This window comes from Echinops telfairi, unplaced genomic scaffold (assembly GCF_000313985.2).
Source record: "Echinops telfairi isolate 266 unplaced genomic scaffold, ASM31398v2 ScPeMD7_9;HRSCAF=40, whole genome shotgun sequence".
Lineage (NCBI taxonomy): Eukaryota > Metazoa > Chordata > Mammalia > Afrosoricida > Tenrecidae > Echinops > Echinops telfairi.
Window position 1 is genome coordinate 77084379 of NW_022103906.1, and position 20713 is coordinate 77105091.

At 54.5% G+C, this 20713-nt stretch overlaps 1 protein-coding gene across 1 annotated transcript in view; it reads right to left on the reverse strand.

The window, feature by feature from the left end:
• Nucleotides 1–20713, reverse strand: part of DYSF (dysferlin) — a 223011-nt gene that overhangs the window by 139270 nt on the left and 63028 nt on the right. Inside the window, exons 14-18 of the mRNA XM_013004756.2 lie at nucleotides 19976–20102; nucleotides 18619–18722; nucleotides 9522–9590; nucleotides 9320–9363; nucleotides 4962–5044 (exon numbers count right to left, since the gene is read on the reverse strand). Of these exons, the coding sequence (XP_012860210.1) occupies nucleotides 4962–5044; nucleotides 9320–9363; nucleotides 9522–9590; nucleotides 18619–18722; nucleotides 19976–20102 (427 nt within the window). The remainder of the gene's footprint in view (nucleotides 1–4961; nucleotides 5045–9319; nucleotides 9364–9521; nucleotides 9591–18618; nucleotides 18723–19975; nucleotides 20103–20713) is intronic.

Genomic DNA, 20713 nt, shown 5'->3' on the forward strand with positions numbered 1-20713 from the left:
AGATCGCTGCTTCCTTGTCTTTCCCTCCAATACTGTGGGTCTCCTCCCAGAAGGAGGAGTCCTGCTGGTACAGTGGGCTGCACACTGAGCTGCTAGCCACCAGGTTGGTGGTTTGAATCCAGCAGCCACTCAGAGGCAGAGAATGGGCTGTCTGTTCCTGGAGAGAGTTACAGTCTTGGGAACCCTAAGGGGCAGTTCTGCCCCGTCCAGCAAGGTCGCTAGGAATCAGCACTGACTCGATGGAAGTGAGTTCTTCCTCCCAAGAGGCAACCTTGACTGTTTCCCCAAAGTTCCATGATTGCCGTGAGCTGAGAGTTAAGTAAAACATTGTGAAGAAAGAACTAGCCGAGACAGAGAGAGAGCAAGAGCGAGAGCGAGAGAGAGGGAGGAAGGAGAAGGAGAAGAAGAAGAAGAAGAAGAAGAAGAAGAAGAAGGGAGGAGGAGGAGGTGGAAGAGGTGGAGGAGGAGGAGGAGACAAGGGCAGAAGGCATCAAGGTAGGTGAAACCCAGGTGCAGATTGGGTCTGAGGCCCTGGGACCCACCCCCTCAGGAATGCTGGCTGGCAGAAGTTGGGGATGCAGAAACCATCGTTCATGGCCATTTTCACATCCACAGGAATAGGCTCTCACCAGTGGAGGAGCCAGGCCACTGGCCATGAGGGAGCGTTCGGTGGCAGCAGCAGGACAGGTGGGGCAGTCTCCGGGAAGGACACAGATTCCATGGTAAGCTTCTTCCAAATGATTACAAACAGGCCCAGCCAGTTATCTCAGGCTAATGAGACCGAGGTCACTCATCTGACCTGCATTGTGCTTCTTGGGCAGCCTCACTCCACTTCCCACCCACAGGCTGGCCCCAAAGCCAGTGGCAGACAGAGCCCCAGTCCAGTGGCCATCTGACCAACACAGGCCTGTGGGGGCCACAAAGCCCTGAGGGAAGCCCAGGAGCAGGCTGGTCCCCAGCCACAGACCCAGCACACCCTTCTCCTTTATTCCATAATTCCTTCAGCAAACCTAGCCAGGCACAGTGCTGGCCCCAGGCTGCCGGCACCACTGCCCCTGTACACCACTGGGCCCCAGTGTCGGGCCAGGCCTCGGCCCCTGTTGTCTGCAGACAGCTCAGAGGGTCCGGGTCAGAGCGGCAAAGCTTCTATTTACTCCTCAGCACCATTCTGCCACGGCACACGCTGGTGAGCTTCCCTGGGATTTTCCTGAGCGAGGGATCACAGCTGAACACTCCCACTTCCGTGGCCTGAGCAGCCACGGCTGACTCACCTGGGGAGGCTGAAGGAGACCCAGAGCAGGCGCCCCAGGCTGTGCACCACCCACCAGTCCACTCCACGCCGCTGAGTTCCCCGTGACCTGAGCGCATCTAGTGGACCAACCGGGCTCCTTCTGCCCATCCCATGAAGCTGTGCACACAGACGCAGCAAAAGGGCCCCAGAAGCACTGGGTAGGTGGCTCACATCCGGCAGGACTTATAGAAGGAAAGCCCGCGTCTGGAGCACCTTACGGAGCAGTTCTCCCTGCTGTATGGCGTCCATACAGCCTGGGATCAACTCGCAGGCCACAGCATCACCAGGCGACATGAAGTGCCCAGCAATGCAGGCCGGTGGGGGTCAGGGGGCTCAGACCCTGGAGCTTGGGCAGCGTCAGCCCTCTCCGTCAGCTGGGTGATGACCGCAGCAGCTGTCACCCCGTGAAACTGTCAGGAAACAGGCAGGTCTGCACCCCCGCAGGGGCTGGCCCCCACCGCAGGCGCTCAGTCTCAGCAAATCCACCTGTTCCACCTGCGTCTTGTGCTCAGTGCTGCTGCTGGCAGGTGCTGCCGCCTGCCACCGTGGCCCTGTGGAAAACAGGACCCTGTCAGGTCCTGAGCCATCCTTCCAGTTGTCCTGACGTTTGAACCCCCAGAGGCAGCCGTGGTGCCAACCCAGCTGGTCAAGGGCCTTGCCGAGCTGGCTGAACTTCTTCCGAGGCAGAGTTTGCTCATTCTTTAGGTAGGCCGGGGTGCTTTTTGACATTCTCCACGGGCACCAAAATTCAAACACATCAATTCTTCCGTCTTCCTTTTTCCATGTCCAGTTTCCACAAGCGGATGAGTGCTTCGTGAGGGGCCTGCCTTCTGGGGCTGGCAGCTCCCAGGTCAGGCAAAGAGACGCTGGCCAGACACTGCACTCGGCCTGCTGGAAGACAGCTCTGTGAAGCCCACCAATGAACCGTACCAGAAATGAAGTCGGAAAGGCAGAGAGGGGCTAGAAGCCAAAGACAAGTGTACAGTGCCCCCGCTTCTGTGTCCGTTTGAAAGTCCTTATCATTAGCGGTGCTTCTGAGAAGCTGGAAGAAAAGATACTACCAGGGGCGCTCGGTCCAGTCTGTCCAAATCTGCTCAGGGGGCTGGGCCAGACACAGAAGGACAGAGAAGACAGAAGCACGAGAGTGTTGGACTAAATAAAGGAGGAGAAAAGCAGTGTCCACTGGGGTGGTAAGACTGGCGGGGGCGGAGGGGTTCATCTGAAATTCTCAGGAAATGATATGACACACACCCCCACTAGAGCACTGAAATTCTCAGGAAATGATGTGACACCCCCTCACTAGAGCACAGGAGTCGGGGGGCGGGGGGATAAGGCTCTGGGAGTGAACAGAGAGGGGGGGAGAAAAAAGGGACAAGAGAGAGGGGGGTGGAGGGAGAAGAAGACCTAAGAGGGAGTGTCAAATGCAATGACCGCTTGGGGGGCAGGACAGGGCAGACGGGTGCCGGGAAATCAAAAACCAGCAAAGTGGTTGCTTACCAGGCAACCAGCCCATGGCCACCCAGTTGACTGCCAGCCGTACCAACCCCAGATGGGATTTTTAATAATCATAAGAAATTAGCTAGAAAGTTAAAAATGGAAATAACAAAGTGAGTCTAAAGAAAGTTGCAGAGTGGAATGATGAAACAGAGGATAAAGAAGTAGGAAGGCAACCGAAATATCATAATTGATTAATCAACACAAACACTGATTCTTGGCAAAGCCCACTGAAGTAGGCAAGTCTCTGACAATGCTAACCCGGAAGAGAGAAAGAACACCCAATAGCACGCATAGGAATAAGGGGAAGCAGGCAGGTAGAGAGAACCGTTTGGATTATGAGAGATTGGTCTTCAAGACAGTAAGTAAATGAACTAGAAGACCTCGATGGAATGGACACTTTTCTAGGAAAGTATAGATTACTGAAATTTACTCGGACAAAAACAAAGTAACAGGCTAAAAATAACAATGATCATAGGAGAAATTGAAAATGTTTTTATAAAGCTAGTACTACACCCGCTCAAAAGGGCACCCAGCCCATATGGTTTTATGGGTGAATTCTTTCAAACCCTCAAAAGATTATATTCCTATGTTATATAAACTGTTCCAGATGTTGGAGAAGATTTTAAATCTTTCCAATTAATTTTACAAAGCCAGCATAGCCCAGATACCCAGACCTGAGGAGACTCACCAATGAAGAAAACAGAAACTCCAGAAACAGGCTAAAGAACATGTAGTCGGTGATAACGTACCATTTCAGAGACAAGGGAAGGACGATTCAGTATGCAGTGTTGGTACCACCGGAAAACAACTTTGAGAAAGGGATATTGTCTATCTCCCTTATTCACTGGGTAAAGCATTAACAGATTTGGGTATGTAAAAAAATTAAACAGCTATGCTTCAAAGCTGTCCAACGATACGAGAAGATTGCAGAAAAGCACGTGCCACGTCTACGACCGAGAAAATGATCCCATGCACACACGCGCAGAAATAACAAACACCACGGAAAACAGCAGTGGGACCACCACGGCAGCACGGCCCAAGCGTGGGAGCAGTGTCAAGAATAGAGGACAAACACAACTCTGAGACTGAAGTCACTGGGGACATCGCATCGGTCAGCTTCACCCGCGACCAGAGAGCGAATGACGGCAACGATGAGATGCCATTTCTACCCATCAAACTCCCAAGGCTCGTTCCCAGTGGTCTTCTGTCCTGCAGGACTGGGGCGGGGGCCGGGAAACAGGCTGCAGAGCCATCTCCGTGTTCAGTCTGTCACCTTTCGTGGAGGCCGATCTTCATATCGACCACGAGCTTCCGAAGTGGTCAGCTCCTTTGACACAGCCGTCCACTTCTGGGTGATTGACCCGGGAAGAAAATCATGTGTGGTCCAAAGATTCAGGTACAAAATGATTCCTTACAAAGTTCCTTGATTAAACTGTAGAAAACGCCTAAGCTTTCAACATGAACTAACAGCGGAATATGTGTATTCAATTAATATTGCTAAAGCGTATTGAATACCATAAAAAGGCATCTACGTTGAATTGCCAACTGGAAGAAAGCAATTTTTCAAACACTTTTAATTATGGAGATGTGTGTGTGCATCTACACATACATACATGCATACTTTCAGAAACTCACTGCCATCAAGTCAAATCCGGCTCACAGTGACCCTGTAGGATCGGGTAGACCTGCCCCTGTGGGTTTCTGAGGCTGTCACTCTACGGGAGCAGACAGCCTCATCTCTCTCCTGAGGAGCGGCTGGTGGTTTCAAACTACTGACCTTGGAGTTAACAGCCCAATTCATAACCCGTGACATCACTAGGGCTCCTTACGTACAGAAAGGCCCCTGAATATTGACAGTATATTCTTGTCTGGGGGTGAGTTTATGGGTAATTTCCTTAGTAAATGTGTATTCCTCTTTCAGATTCTCTATTTCAAATTTTTTAAAGTATGGATTACTTATTAATAACCCGCCGAAAGACAGCTCAGAATAGAAAGTGCTAGAGCTCAGGTGGCCCATGAAGAATGATGTGGCTGTGGCCCCTGGTACGATCTGAGGTGTGGTGAATCCAGACGTCACGCTCATGGACAGCCCTGCCCACGGGTAAAGTCTCGCAGCCGAGGGCTGAGACTGGCGAAGCTGGGGCACCAGGGACAGGCCAGGGGCGGGACTTACCTTCGATTGCTCCTCCAGGGGCAGAGATTTTGGACATACTCAGGTAGGTGGTGGCCACGATGTCATTGTGCGTGAGGCGGTCCCTAGAGCAAGGGGGCAGAGAGGGCTGAGGCTGAGGCTTTTGAAGCCCATGGTCCTCCAGACGTTGAGACCAGAAAGGGCGCTTTGCCCACACTTCCCCCAAGGAGGTTCATCCAGTTGTCAACCATCAGCATCAGGGTGAAAGGCTGGAGGCTGGAGGCCCAAGGCCAGGTCAGGCAGCGGGAGCAGTTCAAGGGCTAGAGAAATAGCCCAGTCCGGGAGAGAACCAGTGACTGCAGACACTGCCCCCAAGGCCACGTCTCAACCTACCGTGTGCTCACGCCCCACCCCTGCAGTCTGTCCCCGACTTGATGGACACTTGTGACAACCTCCTGGATCACACAGGATCCTGGAAACAGCCTTGACAGACAGGTACTCTCACCCCCACCTCAGCCTCACAGAGGAGGAAACCGAGGCTCAGAGCCCTAGAGGACCTGCCCAAGGTCAGCGGAGGAGGCAGGGGCAGAGCCAGGCTGAAACCCCGGTGTCTGGAGTCCTGCCAGCCACCCAGGGGAAGACATCTGCCCTCCCCCACTGCTGCCGATTAACCAGTCCTGTGTAGACCCCCTCTGAGAAAGGACCCCCAACAGCAGCGTTGTGGTGGCGGCAGCCACGTGCAACAGGGCAGGCCCCGCCTCACGGCCAGACTGTGCTTGGCCGTGTGACCCAGTGGGTCTGCACTGCTGGCTACTGGGAGCACACCGCCAGCCAGGCCTTCCTTCCTTGTCTGTCTTCACCTGGAAGCTCCAGGGATTCACATTGCTGAGCACTTTCAAAGAGCTAGAGGGAGCTCTGGTGGTGTAGGGGTCTTGGGTTGGGCTGCAGGCCACAGGGCCGGAAGTTCAAAGCCACCAGCAGCTCCAAGGGAGAAAAACTGGGCTTTCTACTCCCGCCCACAGTTCGAGTGTCAGAACCCCACAGGGGGGTTGGTGCGAGTCAGCATGGACTTCGAGTCAGTGAATTCTTTTGTGTGCTAAGCACTGTCGTCACACAATTCAGCTCGTTGAATCTGCACCACTGCCCTGAGGGGGAGGGGCCACATCCCCCCAGCTTCACAGAAGGGGCCAAGGGGTGGAAGGTGGAGTGATTTTCCCAGAAGGTGAGGCTGGGATCTGAGGCCAGGCGCCCGATGTGAAACTGGAACTCCCCCGCCTTGCCCTACTGCTCCCTTCCCAGGCCCGGCCAGTGGGTCCTGGCCAGGGTGGTTTGACCCCTAGGGGACATCTGGCCGGGTCTGAAAACGTTGTGGGCATAAAGGGGATGCTGCAATTATCTTAGGAGCCTGGGAGGGGGGGTACTGTCAGGTGGGCTTTGGGCTGCTAGCTTTGAGGTGGGCAGTTCTAACCCATCAGCCGCTCCTAGGGACAAAGAAAAGGCTGTCTGCTCCCAGAAAGACTTAGAGTCTCGAAAACCAACTCAGTGGCAGTGGGGGGAGGGGGGCGGTTACCAGTGTGTGAGGCGTCCTGGTGGCACCCTGGTTAAGCGCCTGGCCGCTGACCACCAAGGACACACGGGAGAGAGGTGAGGCCATCTGGTTCCGAGAAGGATTTGCAGGCCCTGTGTGGCCATCCCCACTGTCCCCTGGGGCCGAGATGAGTGGGGGTCGATGCATCAGCAGCACACGAGGACACACCACGACCCCCGTATCTACTGGGGAGAGGCCACGGCTGCCGCAACCGCATCCAACACATGTCCTCCGGCCAGGAAGCATCACCTGACCCAGCATGCCCACAGAGTGAGGGGGAGAACTCCAGCTGGCTAGATGGGGATCTCCCTCGCCTTCCCTCTGACTCCCACACCCCCTGAGGCCCTCTCTCCCGGCTGGGAGCATGTTGGGAGGGGCGTACAGGGGCTGAGGCATCTGAGCCCCAGGCAGCCCAGCTGGGGTCTCTCTGCCCAATAACCCTGCTTTCCCTGCCTTCCCACATCCCCAGGCTGACTCTGTGGCTCTGACTGTCAGGCCCACGGGGTGACCTTCAGAAGTGTGACTAGTCAGCCCAGGGGTGGATGCTGGTCCAGTGCATCAGCCAGACCTGGGGAAGCCAAAAGCCCCTTATCACTTGACAATGAAATCAACACCGCCAGAGAGCGGACGGTGTGCACTTCCTTCAGGACCAGGGAACAGAGAGGGCTGGCTCTTGGGCAGGAGTTGGGGCTCAGAGCTGTGAGCACTCTGAATCAGGAAAGCCAGGTAGAAGGAGAGGAAGGGCCTGGATTTTACGGCACGGGTCGTTTGGGCAGGGGAGGAGGGGTGAGGGGGTCAGTGATAGCGTGTGCGCCCTCCTTCTGGGAGACCTAGGTTCCCATGCTGCCCAGGGGAGGTTTGTGTGTTGTTATAGGGACTGGACAGGTTTCAGCAGAGCTTCCAGATGAAGAGGGACTAAGAAGAAAGGCCTGGCCACTGACTTCCCAAATTCGACTGGGAAAACCCCATGGGGTGCAAAGGTCACCATGAAACGGGACGGGCATTTGCATTTTAGGTAGAACATCACGTCTAACGCACTGAACGGAAGCTTCAGCGGCAGAGAAAGGACCACCAGGGGCTGGATCGCATTCCCAGGACCCAGGGACTGACAAACACTGATCTGCCTTTTCTGGGAAGAAAGTACTTTCTGGATAGGAACTTGCAGCGGCAGAAAGCATTTTGGCCAAGAGTTGGGTTTGGGGGCTTGGGGTTGCTTTTGGAAAATACAGCAAGTCTGAAAATAGATTCACAATAAAAACGCCACTTCAACCCAAACCAGAAATGCAACCGCCCGATTCTGTCATGTATTTGGATTGTACAGTACGCTGATGCCTTCGACACAGCGCCAGGGCCCGGGCGAGGAGGGACACGCTCACAGGCGCGCACACGGAGACACACGGACGTGTGCCCGTGCCCAGAGACGCCCTGCCGTACCCTGCCAATGGCCCACGGCCAGCATCACGCACTCACTCACACACACACACACACACACACACACACACACACACACACACACACACCAGGAGCTGAAATGAAGAGATGGTTCTGCAGACGTCAAGGATGCCCCCTCTCCAAACCGCTGCCCGGCGGTACATACCAGTGGTCAGGGCCCCAGAAGCCTCTCTCTCCCTGGCCCTGCTCGCTGTTCCCTCTCCTCGCCTCTAATTCTCACAAGCTGTTTTCTTTAGGCCTGGGGAACTGGCACACACGCTATGGCTCTGTGGTCTGCGGGTTTTCCCCTGCTCTCTCATTAGCCTCCTGGTTGGGGGTGCCAACTGCCTGAGACCAAAGAAGAACACGCTGGGGAACCGCAGGGCCAGGACTGTTTGGGGGCAGAGAGAGGACAGCGCTCTCTTTTTGGAAAGCATGACGTATGGCAGATCCCGGGGCCCACACGTGTCAGCCCCTCACAGCCCTCCGACTGTGGGAAAGGTCACCCACCGGGGAGGCAGCACCGCCCAGGGGTCACGGGCACAGGCTTCGGGAGTGGCAGGTGGGGGGTGGCCCCTCCCTGGGCCTGTCCCTTCGTTCGGGCAGGTCACTCAGCCTTCCACACTTCTGCGTCTGTCAGGCAGAGGCCGCACCAGCTGAAGGCTGAGTGTGACGGAGAGGGCGGAGGGTCAGCCGGCGCCCAGCCTGGCACAAGGGGGCTGCTCGGCGAGTGTCCGCCTGAGAAACCAGTTGCTGCCCAGTTGATTCGGATGCCCGCCAACCCAAGTGTGTCTTGTGCAACTGGGAAGACGGGCAGGCTTTTCTTCTGAGGCACGTCTGGGACTCCCGCCTCCACCCTGGTGGCTCCCGGCAGAGTGTTAACAGTTCACGCCACAGAGGGGAGCCTTGGCCCGTGTGAGGGAGGATGCTGTTTTTCTACAGCGCCCGTGGCTCCTCCTTAACCCCTCCTGGGGCACCCTGGCCCTTCGCTCAGCCCCGCACCATCTCGACCCTGCCCCCCAGCCCCCCAGGGGCTTCACGACGCATCCCCCCAGAAGCTGCCCTCGCTCCGGCTCTGGAACCATTTTCATGATCCCTTCTCTCCACTGGACTCACCCGATCCCCACGCCCAGGAGTGCCTTCAGGAAGTTGCCCCGGCCCCTCCTGGGACCCCTGAGAGCCCGCTGGCTGTGGCCCGCTCACCCTGACCGACGAGGGTCCTGGGAGCAGCCTGCACCCCCTTCATCCCCAACCTCCCCAGGAAGATCGGCCCACCTGAAACACACCCCTCAGGTAGCGGAGCGACAGAACTTCTTCCGCCTGCACGCCCCGGTGCCCAGGACAGCCCCGTGCCCAGGACAGCCCCGTGCCCAGGACTCACCAGTCTATGACACGAACCCTCATCTTGTCACACATGGAGGGGAACTGGGGGCAAGGGAGAGATGCGTCAGGGGCGGGGCCTTGGAGAACTCCTCCTCCAAGCAGAAGTCTGTAGGCAGGGGGCTCAGGGTCTGGGCAAGGAGAGGCACCCGGGGCCCTGACACCCAGAGCGGCTGGGACCCTGGTACTGAGAGGGTTCTCACCATGGCCGGCAGCGTGACCCTCTGGTTCCACTGAGGGTTGGCCGTCTTCTCCAGGATCTTGCTGCAGAGCTACAAGACACAAGGGACAGGCAGGTCCAGCTTCAGGGACTCTGTGGCCGTTGGGGACCACCGCACCAGCCGGAGGCCACTCATCCCTGCAAGAGACCCCCAGGGCCCGGCGGGGATGGCTCACACACTGGAACCTGGCAGAGACCAAGGTCAATGGTAAGTCATGCCCCGAGCTGGTGAGGAGGACAATGTGGCAGCCTGGTGGAAATCCCCCCACCTCTCCTCATGGCCACAGCCCCTCCATCCAGACGGACCTTCCCAGGAGCCTCCAGCCTGCGGCTCTTCCCTTTGCCCATCAGCCCAGGTTGCCTGCCACATTGGGAGGCTGGAGCCCTGGACGTGGGGGCGGGCAGTGGGAGATTAGGACTAAGTCATGCCCGCCTTCTCAGATCGAGAGGTACCGTCAGGGAGGAGACAAACCCCGTGAGCTGCCCAAGGCTTGCCTTCAGCCCTGTCCCAAACCGGACAACCCCACCGCTCACATGCTGACTGCGCCCTCAGAGTCCACAGGGGGCGCCACACCACACACACACACACATTCACACACACTCACACTCACGTGCACACACACGTACACACTCACAGATGTGTGCACACTCACACACACTCACAATCACATACACACATTCACATACTCACACACTCATGCACACTCACACACATACACACTCACACTAGAAACCCCCATCTTACCCCTGCTGGGCTGCCAGTAGTTTCGAACTGCCGACCATGCAGATCACAGCCCAATGCATAACCACTACCCCACCAGGTGATGCTATTTCCCACCCAGCAGACTCACAAAAGCTACAGTCTGACCGCCACGTGACAAGACCACAAGAAGTGACCTCTCATATTCCGCTGGCCATGACCACAGTCTAGCTCGTCTGTCCCCTCACATGCTGGTACAGCGTTTTCTCCAGGTTATGTTACTACGTGAGGGAAGCAATACACGTAGCTATGGACATAAGGGCCACCACATGTTAGGAACAGTGGGCGAATCTTTAATATCGTCATGTTTGCTCGTGTGAGCCTAATGAAACCAGACTGGCCCAAAATGATCAGGAGAGACAATGAATGGACAGGTTGTTGGGTTAGGGGGACAGAGTGGAGGGAGATTTTTCAGGAGAATAGATTGATTGATCCATTGATCAGTAGGTAGCTATACTAAACATCTCACAGATACCATAAGTGTATTCTCAAACTCCCCGCCGAGTTGATTCCAAGAGTGTCACTGTAGGACAGAGTAGGGCTGCCCTGTGGGTTTCTAAGAATGCAAATCTTTACACGAGTAGAAAGCCTCACCTTTCTTCCGAAGGGCAGATGATGGTTTCAAACTACTGACCTTGCGGTTAGCACCCAGCAAGGCACCGACTACGTCATCAGGGGCCCTTTACCAAATCAAAACTCAGGTAGACAAGTAGCAACTTGCAAAGAAAGGCCTCTTCAACTAGACCCTGCTGGGGCCCTGCCCACACCTTGCCCCCAACGCCCTGGAATGAGAAGCCCAAACCAACCACTCACTGCCATCCAGTCCATTCTGGCTCAGAGGGGCCCACAGGGCAGGGTAGCGCTGCCCCGTGAGACGGTGCAGGTTATGCCCCGGCAGTCCATGCCCGATGCCGCAGGGCCTGCCTCAGATCTGGGTCGGGCCGCTGCTTGCCACACGCAGACCTCTGCCACGGCCACAGCTGCCTCCACAGTGCAGCACGCACGCACGCACATACACACACACCTTCAAGCCCCTTAGGAACTTGGCTAAATCAGGGACGGTTGTCATCTTGCACCATGGCGCCACCACGTGTCCATAAAAAGAAATGCAAAGAGAGCCAGGTTCGGATTGGGGGCTTCAGAATAGAGTGTCCTGAAAAACCATGACACGTGGGGGGCGGGGGGGAGAGTGGTGCAAGCAGAAAGGGAGACAACGACCCCAGGGAGAGGACATGAGGTCTGCGAGCCACCAGAGAAGGTCAATCGAGCTGAAGCTTCCAGGGGGAATGTGTTGGCAGCATCTCTCTTCCTTGGAGAGGGAGAATGGGGGTATCGCTGCACCAATCAGCTTAATGTCACCTCTTGCCTTGGCCTGATCCCCGACTCCGACCTTTCCCGACAGCTGGCTGTCCAGCCTGCACCTTTCCCACTCCACGCGCTCCCCCACCCCCACCCCACCCTCGCCTTCTTGCACCAGCCTCTGCAGGTCCCCTGCAGCCAGATGCGGGCAGGGCAGCAAGCTTTGACCCTGAGCCCAAACTAAAGCCTGCACCCACCAGGCACCTCCGGGAGGGTGAGTTTCAAAACTAGAGTTCCCTCCCCACATACCTTCCCACCGAGACCCCATGCAGGGTTCTGGGGGGAGAACCTGCTGGCATGAAGGGGTCCCTACAGAGCCAAGGTCAGGATCATTTGTGCATCAAACACAAGAGTGCCGGGTCTCCTGTGCGGGAACGCCACTGGGTGAAGGGCGCTCTACCTCAGATGTACCTAGAACTTGAGGGCTTGAGCCAGGAAATACGTGACACCTGCAGAAGCAGAAAGCTGCACCGTGATCGGTGAGCCGTTAGTCGGCGAACAAATGAGGTCTTGCTACATCAGTGCCCTATATGCTGTATTAAGATATGTATTATCCTAGCACACCAGCGAGGGTCATTGTGTTTCATATGGTTTTTGTTTGTTCATATTAGGATGCATATGAGAGGGGCTATGTCCTTGGGGGCTGCCCTCCTGACGTTGTGATATATGTTTTTCTGGTTGTAGAAGCCCAGGATTGATAAGCCTATGAGGACCGCAAGGGAACAAGGATGCCAAGGTGTGGGATTGCAGGTGAGAGGGGGCATAAAAGGGAGACGATGTCAAAGAACCCAGGAAGAAGCAGGATGTTTGCAAATTGATTCTGGAAGCGATGATACGATTCTGCTTGATGTCGTGATTGAACGGAACAATGACAGGGCATCTGTGTGAATGCCCAAGTAAGGTCAAATACAAAGGACAACCGCAACAACAACAGAGATCCAGGAATGGTTTGGGGCTCACACAAAATCCTAGCTCCAACTTAAGAACAGTAAGTTCTTACATTATGTCCCTGCTCGATACTTGCCCTCAGGAAGGGAACACAGAGGAGACAGGTGCTGTAGCAAGAGATGGTGAAGAAATTAGATGGTGCCGGCTATTGGATAAAACAGCATCTGGGGTCTTTCCAAACAAGCAGCCATCTAAGTGAGATGTCAACTAAGTACACATGGAAGAAACACACCATCATCAGTCATCAAAGGATTAGGACGCGTATCAGCCAAAGTCGAAGGAGGGAATCGTATCCGAGCCTAAATTGTGTGAATCTGCTTTGCAGAAGGCCATGGATGACAATGGAAGCCCAAGATACGTTCATGACACGAGTAGGAAATCAGCCTGCAGTGAGCCCCTCTGCACAACGGAAGGGTAGGAGGAGAGTGGTTACTAAACACTGTGCACTCGAGTTGAGTATCGAAGACCAATGGCCCTTAAAACGTGGTTAGCATATCCTCCCTGTGAAGCGTGCTGGGCCTGATCTGGTTTCCAGAATGGTCTGTATTTTTGGTTTGCATTATTTGGGTTGGTGTTTGTACACATTAGAGGGTTTCTCAGGAGTTAGGTCATTGGGAGTCACCCTCTTGAAGTTGTGTTATATGTTTTTTCATTTATCAGTATATGAAGCCCAGGATTGACGAGCCTCTAGAGATAGCAAGTAGAATAAGAGATTGGGGGGGAGGGGAGATACAGTGGTGGAGGGAGGGGGGAAGGGGAGACGATATCAAGGCGTCCATGTGGATAAGAACTGTTCGGAAACTGGTTGTGGTAGCAAATGGACCATTCTGCTCTACGCGGCTGAACTATGGAATGATATATGTATTAGTTTCCAGTCAATCGTAATCATTTTTTTAAGAATGAGATCCTAACACAACGAATCCATAAAACTACGGTCCGAGTGGGTGGTGGTGGTGTGCCCGTGAATGACCCCAAACTCACGGTCAGGCAGACCACCCTCAGGGCCCACAGGAACAGTCAGGCGCACGACCCGCTGCGCCACTAGGCTCCCCAAGGGCCCTACTCACACCCACGGGCGCAGGGAGAGGACCGTTCTTCAAACCTGGCAGGCGGCAAAGATAGAAGGAAGGATCGTTGGAAACCCACCGCGTTGCAGCCCCAGGCGTAAGGACGAAGTCAGGCAAGGTCCGTGGATGCTCACGCCTTTAGCTAAGAGGGTGCAGGGGTGCAGGGGTCAGGCGACTGACACTGTGTGGGATCCCCGTGCACAGGGGCTTGCTCGTCGCCAAGAGGAGCACACGCTTCACAGCAGAGAGCTCTGGTGACGCCCTGAACGAAAGGCCAGACTGCCACTCGCCAGGGGGGCAGACAGCTGGAGGGACTGCTTGACCTACCGATAAATGCCCTGTGATGGACAGAGCATCGCATGGGCGGCAGGTTTGCCAAAAGAGCTCGTCTGGATTGGTCGGATCGGATCGGATCTCTAGCCCTGACTTCCGGAAGGAAAGTGCAGTTCGTGGAAGCGCCCGGGCGCTTCAGAAATGCTCCTCTGTGGGAGAGGAAGCATTCCCAACAGCGGCAGGATGAATTCTGGTTGGATCTTGGTCAGAACCAAATAAAACTAGCTCTAAAAGGCATCAATGGAGATGAGATGGAGAAAAATTATACGGGCCAGTCTCAGACAACATTAGGGTATATTAATAGGGTTATAAGTCAGTTACCTAGGGGTGAGAACATTATTGTGGATGAGAGAATTCTCTCTCTCCTTCTTCTCTCCCTCCCTGCTGTCTCCTCCTCCCCCCGCCCCTCTCTCTCTCCTCCCTCCCTCAAAAGTGTGCTGAAGTCTCTAAAGAAAACATCTGTAACTTTAGGTGTAAAATATCTCAGTTTTGCAGCTAAGGTTCACGTAGGTGGGGGGCGGGCAATGTGCACGGAGAGAGAGAAGGCAGATTTGGCAGAACATTAACAGCTGGGAGATCGAAGTGGCCACACTAGTGGGTGGGTGGGTGTTGGTAGAACTTGTCTCCAGTTCTTTGACCTCAGGACAGGACTGGGGGAGGCGGGGACAACACAGGACTTCAGGGGCAGTGCTGCGATCTCCTGAGGACTACAGTGTCACAAAATGCAATCGACAGGAGTTCTTGGAGGGAAAGCACGTGGGCTCTGGAAACTGTGGCCCCAACCACAATAGAGGGCGTGGTAGTTACATACTTTTATAAATTTCATAACTTCCACTTGATTAGGGGTGGAGTCTAGCCTGTCAATCAAGCCACACCTTGTAGGTGTGGCCCTCTCATGAGGATTCTGGGAACTCCCTCTCTTTCTCCCTGGAGATGGGCTACACTCCTCACTCCTTCACCTTCCAGTAGAGGGGACACTCAGAGGAGCCACGGGGAGACCCACACCAGCTCTGAGATCCTTGCACTGCCACTGGATCCCCAAGACTTTCCACCCACTGGCCTGTGTGCTTCCCACATTGGGCATCATTGTGAGTGCTCCGTGAGTCTGAAGAAGAATTTATGGACCAGTATCGGACATATGAGCTAATATCGGATATATGCACTAAGCAGGGATGTTTTCTCAATATGCAATTGCTCTTTGCTACAAAGCTCTCTCTTACACATATATGAGTGTCTCTGGATTTGTTTCTCTAGTCAACCCGGCCTAACACAGATGGTAAAAAGAGAGAGAGAAAGAAAGGTATCTAATATATATATGGTGGTGTAGTGGTTCCTCGTGGGACTGCTGACTACAAGGTCAACAATTCGAAACCACCAGCCTCTCTGAGGGATAAAGATGAGGCTTTCTACTCCCATAGAGCTGCAGCACCTCAGAAACCCAGGAGGGCCGTTCTATGCTGTGCTTTGACTCCAGGGCACTGAGTGGGTTGGGTTGGGTTGGGTGTGTCTATTATATGTGCATAAGGATCCCTAGTGGTGTGAGGGTTAAATGCCTGGCAGCCAAGTGAAAGGTCGGCCCACAGAGAGAAGGCCTGGCGATTTGCTCGAGAAGATCCCAGCCAAGGGACCCTCTGGAGCAGCCGTCATCCACACCCCCCACACAGGACACGACGGTCCGTGCAGAAGCTTTGCAGGGTGCACTCGGGTCCTCTTATTTTCTTCTCTCTGTAGTTTTCCAAAATCATAGATACACACCGATCACAAATAAAGGGAGGGAGAGAAAGAATATAAAAAAGGAAGCCCAGGCCCCAGGTCGCAGGCAGAGCAGGTATGCTTAGTCCAGGTGGCTGAATTCTTAGGGAAACTCTGAGCCCGACCCACCCGACTGGCGGATCCTCTCCCTGGACTTGAGGGGATGGAACCCTCCCTGCTTCTTTCCAGATACTTTGAGAAGAGACTGAGAAAGGACTTGGAAAACTGCAGCAACAAACCCAGCCGTTCCTGTGGTGTCCATTCCAATGCACAGCCAGGCCGTCAGACGGAGCTGGAGCCCTGGAGGGTTTCCCAGATGTGACCTTTGAGACCCAGAGACCCTCATCTTTCTCCCCACCCCCCTCCGACTCGTAGTGGAGTGCTTTCACCACTGCGCCACCACGGCTCCTTTGCAACTGCCACCCAGCCGGTTCCAACTCCTGCAGGGCAAAGTAGAGCTGCGTCTGTGGGTTTCCCAGACTCTCAATAGTTACAGAAGTCGACAGCCTAGTCTTTCTCCTGAGAAGATGTTGGTGGATTCGAACCACTGACCTCTGGGTTAGTAGCTCACTGGGTAACCGACCAGGGCTCCAGAACCAACACCACCCTTGCCTTTCTGTGTTAATTGTTTAAATTCCTATCCAGGTGTCCCGTGATGCCGCCTACCTGGAGTCTCTGGCTTCCCACCTCCCTCAGGAACAGAGGGGACTGCTCCCTCTGCCTCAGGCCACCCAGCTCAGGTTCAAGTCCACTCTCCTCCAACAGGACTAGTAGGTAACACCACGATGAGTGGAGAAAACAGTGAAGTTGGCAAGGATTTCAATGCTCGCGGAAGCAACAGTCAAGAGATCAACGCTGCATTGCCCTGGGTCAGTCTGCTGCACAAGACCTCTTTAAAGCACTGAACAGCAAGGCTGCTGCTTTGAGGACCCAGGTGACCCAAGCCGGGGTATTTTCAACTGCCTCGTTCGCCGTGAAAGGTGGACGCTGAATAAGGAAGACTAAGGAAGAATCCATCGTCTGAATTGTGAGGCTGACGAAGAACGCTGTTTAAGTACCAGGGACCCCAAAAGGACAAACACGTCTGTCTTGGACGAAGTACGGCCAGAGTGCTCCTTAGCAGCAAGGAGGGTGAGACTTCGTCTCGCAAAGTTTGAACAGGTCAGGAGAGGCCCGTTCCTGGAGAAGGACACCGTGCTTGGTAAAGGGGAGGGGCAGGGGAAGGGGAAGGTCCTCAAGGAGATGGATTGCCACAAGGGGCTCACGCACAGGAACGACGGTGAGGGTGGCGCAGGATGGGCTTCGTTGTGTTATGCACAGGGTCGCTATGGGTCAGAACGACAGCTGCCCACGTCCAGTTTTCCAGTCAACACCCACATCCGCCGGTTCACCTCGTCCATCTTTGGCTCTGCACCAAATGGAGCTCGGGCAGGGGAGAAGAACCCACTAGCTGTGCCAGTGGCAGCCCCGGAGGTGGGGGCTGCCTTGGACGGAGACTCCTGGAAGTGGGGCACGTTGAGGCAGAGAAGAGGAAGCAAGGCCGGAGGGGCTGTGAAACGAGGGAGGGCACATGGAGCGCCGGAGTGGAGGATGGAGTTGGCGTCCACTGCACGCCAGGGAGTCCTCACAGAGAGGAGGTGAGTGGAGCCTGCAGGGCCACCAGACCTGACACCTGCTGGGAGCACTGGTCGGTGAGAGGGAGATGAGAGGGCGTCCCCCCAGCTCCCACAGAAATCAGCAGAGCTGAGTGTGTGGAAATGTGTAGCCCTGCCCTTGGGCAGGGGGGGGGCCTACTTGGAAAAGAGGCCTCCCGGAAGGCACCTCTCTCTGCCACAACCTTTTTTTTTTTTAACATTTTTATTAGGGGCTCGTACAACTGTTATCCCAATCCATACACACATCAATTGTGTAAAGCGCATTTGTACATCGTTTCTCAAAACATTCTCTCTCCATTTAAACCCCCGACATTAGGTCTTCATTTTTCCTCTCCCTCCCCGCTCCCCCCTCCCGCATGAGCCCTTGATAGTTTATAAATGGGTATTTTGTCATATCTTGCCCTGTCCCACGTCTCCCTTCATCCACTTTTTGGTTGTCTGTCCCCCAGGGAGGAGGTCACACACAGTTCCATGTAATGGGTTCCCTCTTTCCTACCCATTCTCCCTTTACCCTCCCTGTTTCGCCACTCACACCACTGGTCCTATAGGGCTCATCGGTCCTGGATTCCCTGTATTTTCAGTTCCTATCTGTACCAGTGTACCTCCTCTGGTCTAGCCAGTCTTGCAAGATAGAATTCAAGTCATGGTAGTGGGAGCGGGGAGGAAACCTTTAGGAACTAGAGGAAGGTTGTATTTCTCATCATTGTTACATCGCACCCTGACTGGCTCATCTCCTCCCCGAGACGCCTCTGTGAGGGGATCTCCAGTGGCCTACTGATGGGCTTTGGATCTCCACTCCGCCCTCCCCCCATCATTTCCACCACCACTTTTAAAAGCATTCTTGTGCTTTTGTTATTCACTTCAATGGTTGTAAAACATTCCCCTTTGGGTAGAGATAGGACTTTGATGCTGTTGCTTAACTCTCTCCCAAACCCTTGCCTCTTGTCCTCCCTGTCTGTCTGTCCTGTGTCCATCCCCCTGTATGGAGCTGCCTTTGATACCCCAGCAGACCTGCCCACAGCTGTCTGAGTGGCAGCCCCTTTCTGGTTTGTTTACCTAGAACCACACCCCTGTCCCTGTGCCCATTCACCTCTGGGGGCAGTGCGTGCACCTCATTCCACCCTGCGTCCCAGCCACCAGGGTGGGGCGCCCGGCAGGTTACCCCCTTCCCCGACCCTTGAGAGCTGCCACGTCCTGGCTTCTTACCATCTTGCCTGCAAAGCTGGTCTCCACGAAGGGGTCCACCAAGTTCTTCTTGTTACTGTCAAAGCCAAAGATCTGCTTCACGTTGTCCATCACCGCGTCATCCACTGGGGAGGGGCACACGTAGGTCACCGCCTGCCTGATGCCCCAACCCTTCCTTCCACTTCCCAGTCTGCCTCCCCATCTGCAAGCACCCACCCTTCGGCAGTGTGTTCCCTCTGCTCCCCCAAGACTTTCATGGACTGCTGGGCTGGCTGGTTGGTTAGAAACCTTTCTTGCTGAAGGCAGTAAGCAGCTGGAAAGGGCCTTGGGCATTGTTGTGATAGCCCATTTGGGCGTCTGACACTTGCTTTGAGATCCACTAGCCCGGCAGGGAGAAGAAGCGCTCAACTGGTCAATCCATTCTGGTTTTTAAAGTTGGAATTGATGCTGCACTAAGTCAGATGTTTGACGGGCCCAGTTCATCTCTTTGTATGTTTTTATGTAGATGTACATAGGCCAGTGAGGTTCTATGAGGTTGGGGAGCCTTCAAAAAGTTGGCGGGAAAATGGATCTAAAAGAGCATAGATTTTTTTCCTCGCACTTTTTGAAGCCCCCTCAGACACTGACGAATGTCTACGACCATTAGAAAATGTCTATTCTATGTACTCATCTCTTCCTCTTTCATTTACATTTACAAAGCATTACAAACAATGCAATGTGCAACTCCTCCACTCTCCCCATGTAGCACAGGGACGTACTGCTAACCACCCAGGTCAGCCGACTGAAAGCACGGCTGCGCCTGGGAGAAGAACAGGGCTTTCTCCTCCCGTGCAGAGTCACAGCCTGGGAAAGCCACAGGGGGGCTCTACAGGGTCTTCTCCATGAGCCGGAATCAACGCATGGTCAGGAGTTCTGGAAGTCCCTTTAGGAGTTCACTCAGTCTCACGTCTACCTAGTCACAGTCAGTAAGAGCAGATTGCTTATCGACATGTTTTTGGTTTTTTGTTTTTCCATTATCTCATGGAATACTATCCACCATCCTTTGGGATTTTACTTCTTATTATCGTTTAGCTGAACGTCTACAGAGCCAATTGGGTTTTCACTGGACAGTTTAGACACTTTTCACAGCATGGGCTGCAACCCCCTCAATGCACCACCCCTCTTCCCACTTCCTCCCTGAGTCCCAACTTCCGGTGGCCCTTCTTTCCTGTCCCTGTTTGCCTCTGGGCTTTTTTTTTTTCCCTTTGGGGGAATGGGGTCCAGTTGCACCAGGCATGTGTTTTAACACCACAGTTGGGGGCCTCCCCACAGGTAGAGGGCGCCATACTCAACTCTGTGGTAAATCCTCCGCCCCGCAGGTAGAGGGCGCCATACTCACTCTGTGGTAAATCCTCCGCCCTGAAGATCTTCAGGCAGAAATGGGCTCCGCGAAGGGTTACACCCGTGGGTCTGAGCAGGTTGCCTTCGATGTCTTCCTTGTCTTCAGAGGGATCTTTCCGCTCCAGCTGCAAAGCCAACCAACGTGGTTCCTGAGCACCATGCTGCGCCCTCTTCCCCTGACCCCGCTCCGGGGCTCTTTGGGGTGTGGCTCAGAGCACTCTGCCCTTTACTCCTGGGACTTAGCGTCCTCATCTGCCCGCAGGGACAGCCATGCAGGCCTCACAGGCTCGCCACAGGATCGGATGTAAATGCACCTGCTGGAGAGCCTTCGCCTGCGGCACTCACTGTCCACCTTAAAAAGCCGTCTGGTGGCCGAGGCACAGGCTCCTCTAGGCAAAGATGGTGATGCTGCTCAGGCCCCTAACGCCTTCGTCATTCTGTCCTGACCTCTGACTTAGAACTTCATCTACAGTCATGTCAACATGAAAGGACCCATCTCACCTGAAAAAGCAATCTGATTGTATTCATCATTATATATGAGGGGGCACTGGAAAAAAACAACTGATTCCCCCGGCCCCCAAAGCTATGCATTTGTTTAAACAAAAGAATCGTATCACCTTCAAAGTACTCTCCATTAGGCTTAGTACATTTGTTGAAAAATAATAATTTGTAAATTATCAAGGGTTCATGAGGGAGGGGGAAGCGGGGAGGAAGGGGTGAAAAATGAGGAGCTGAT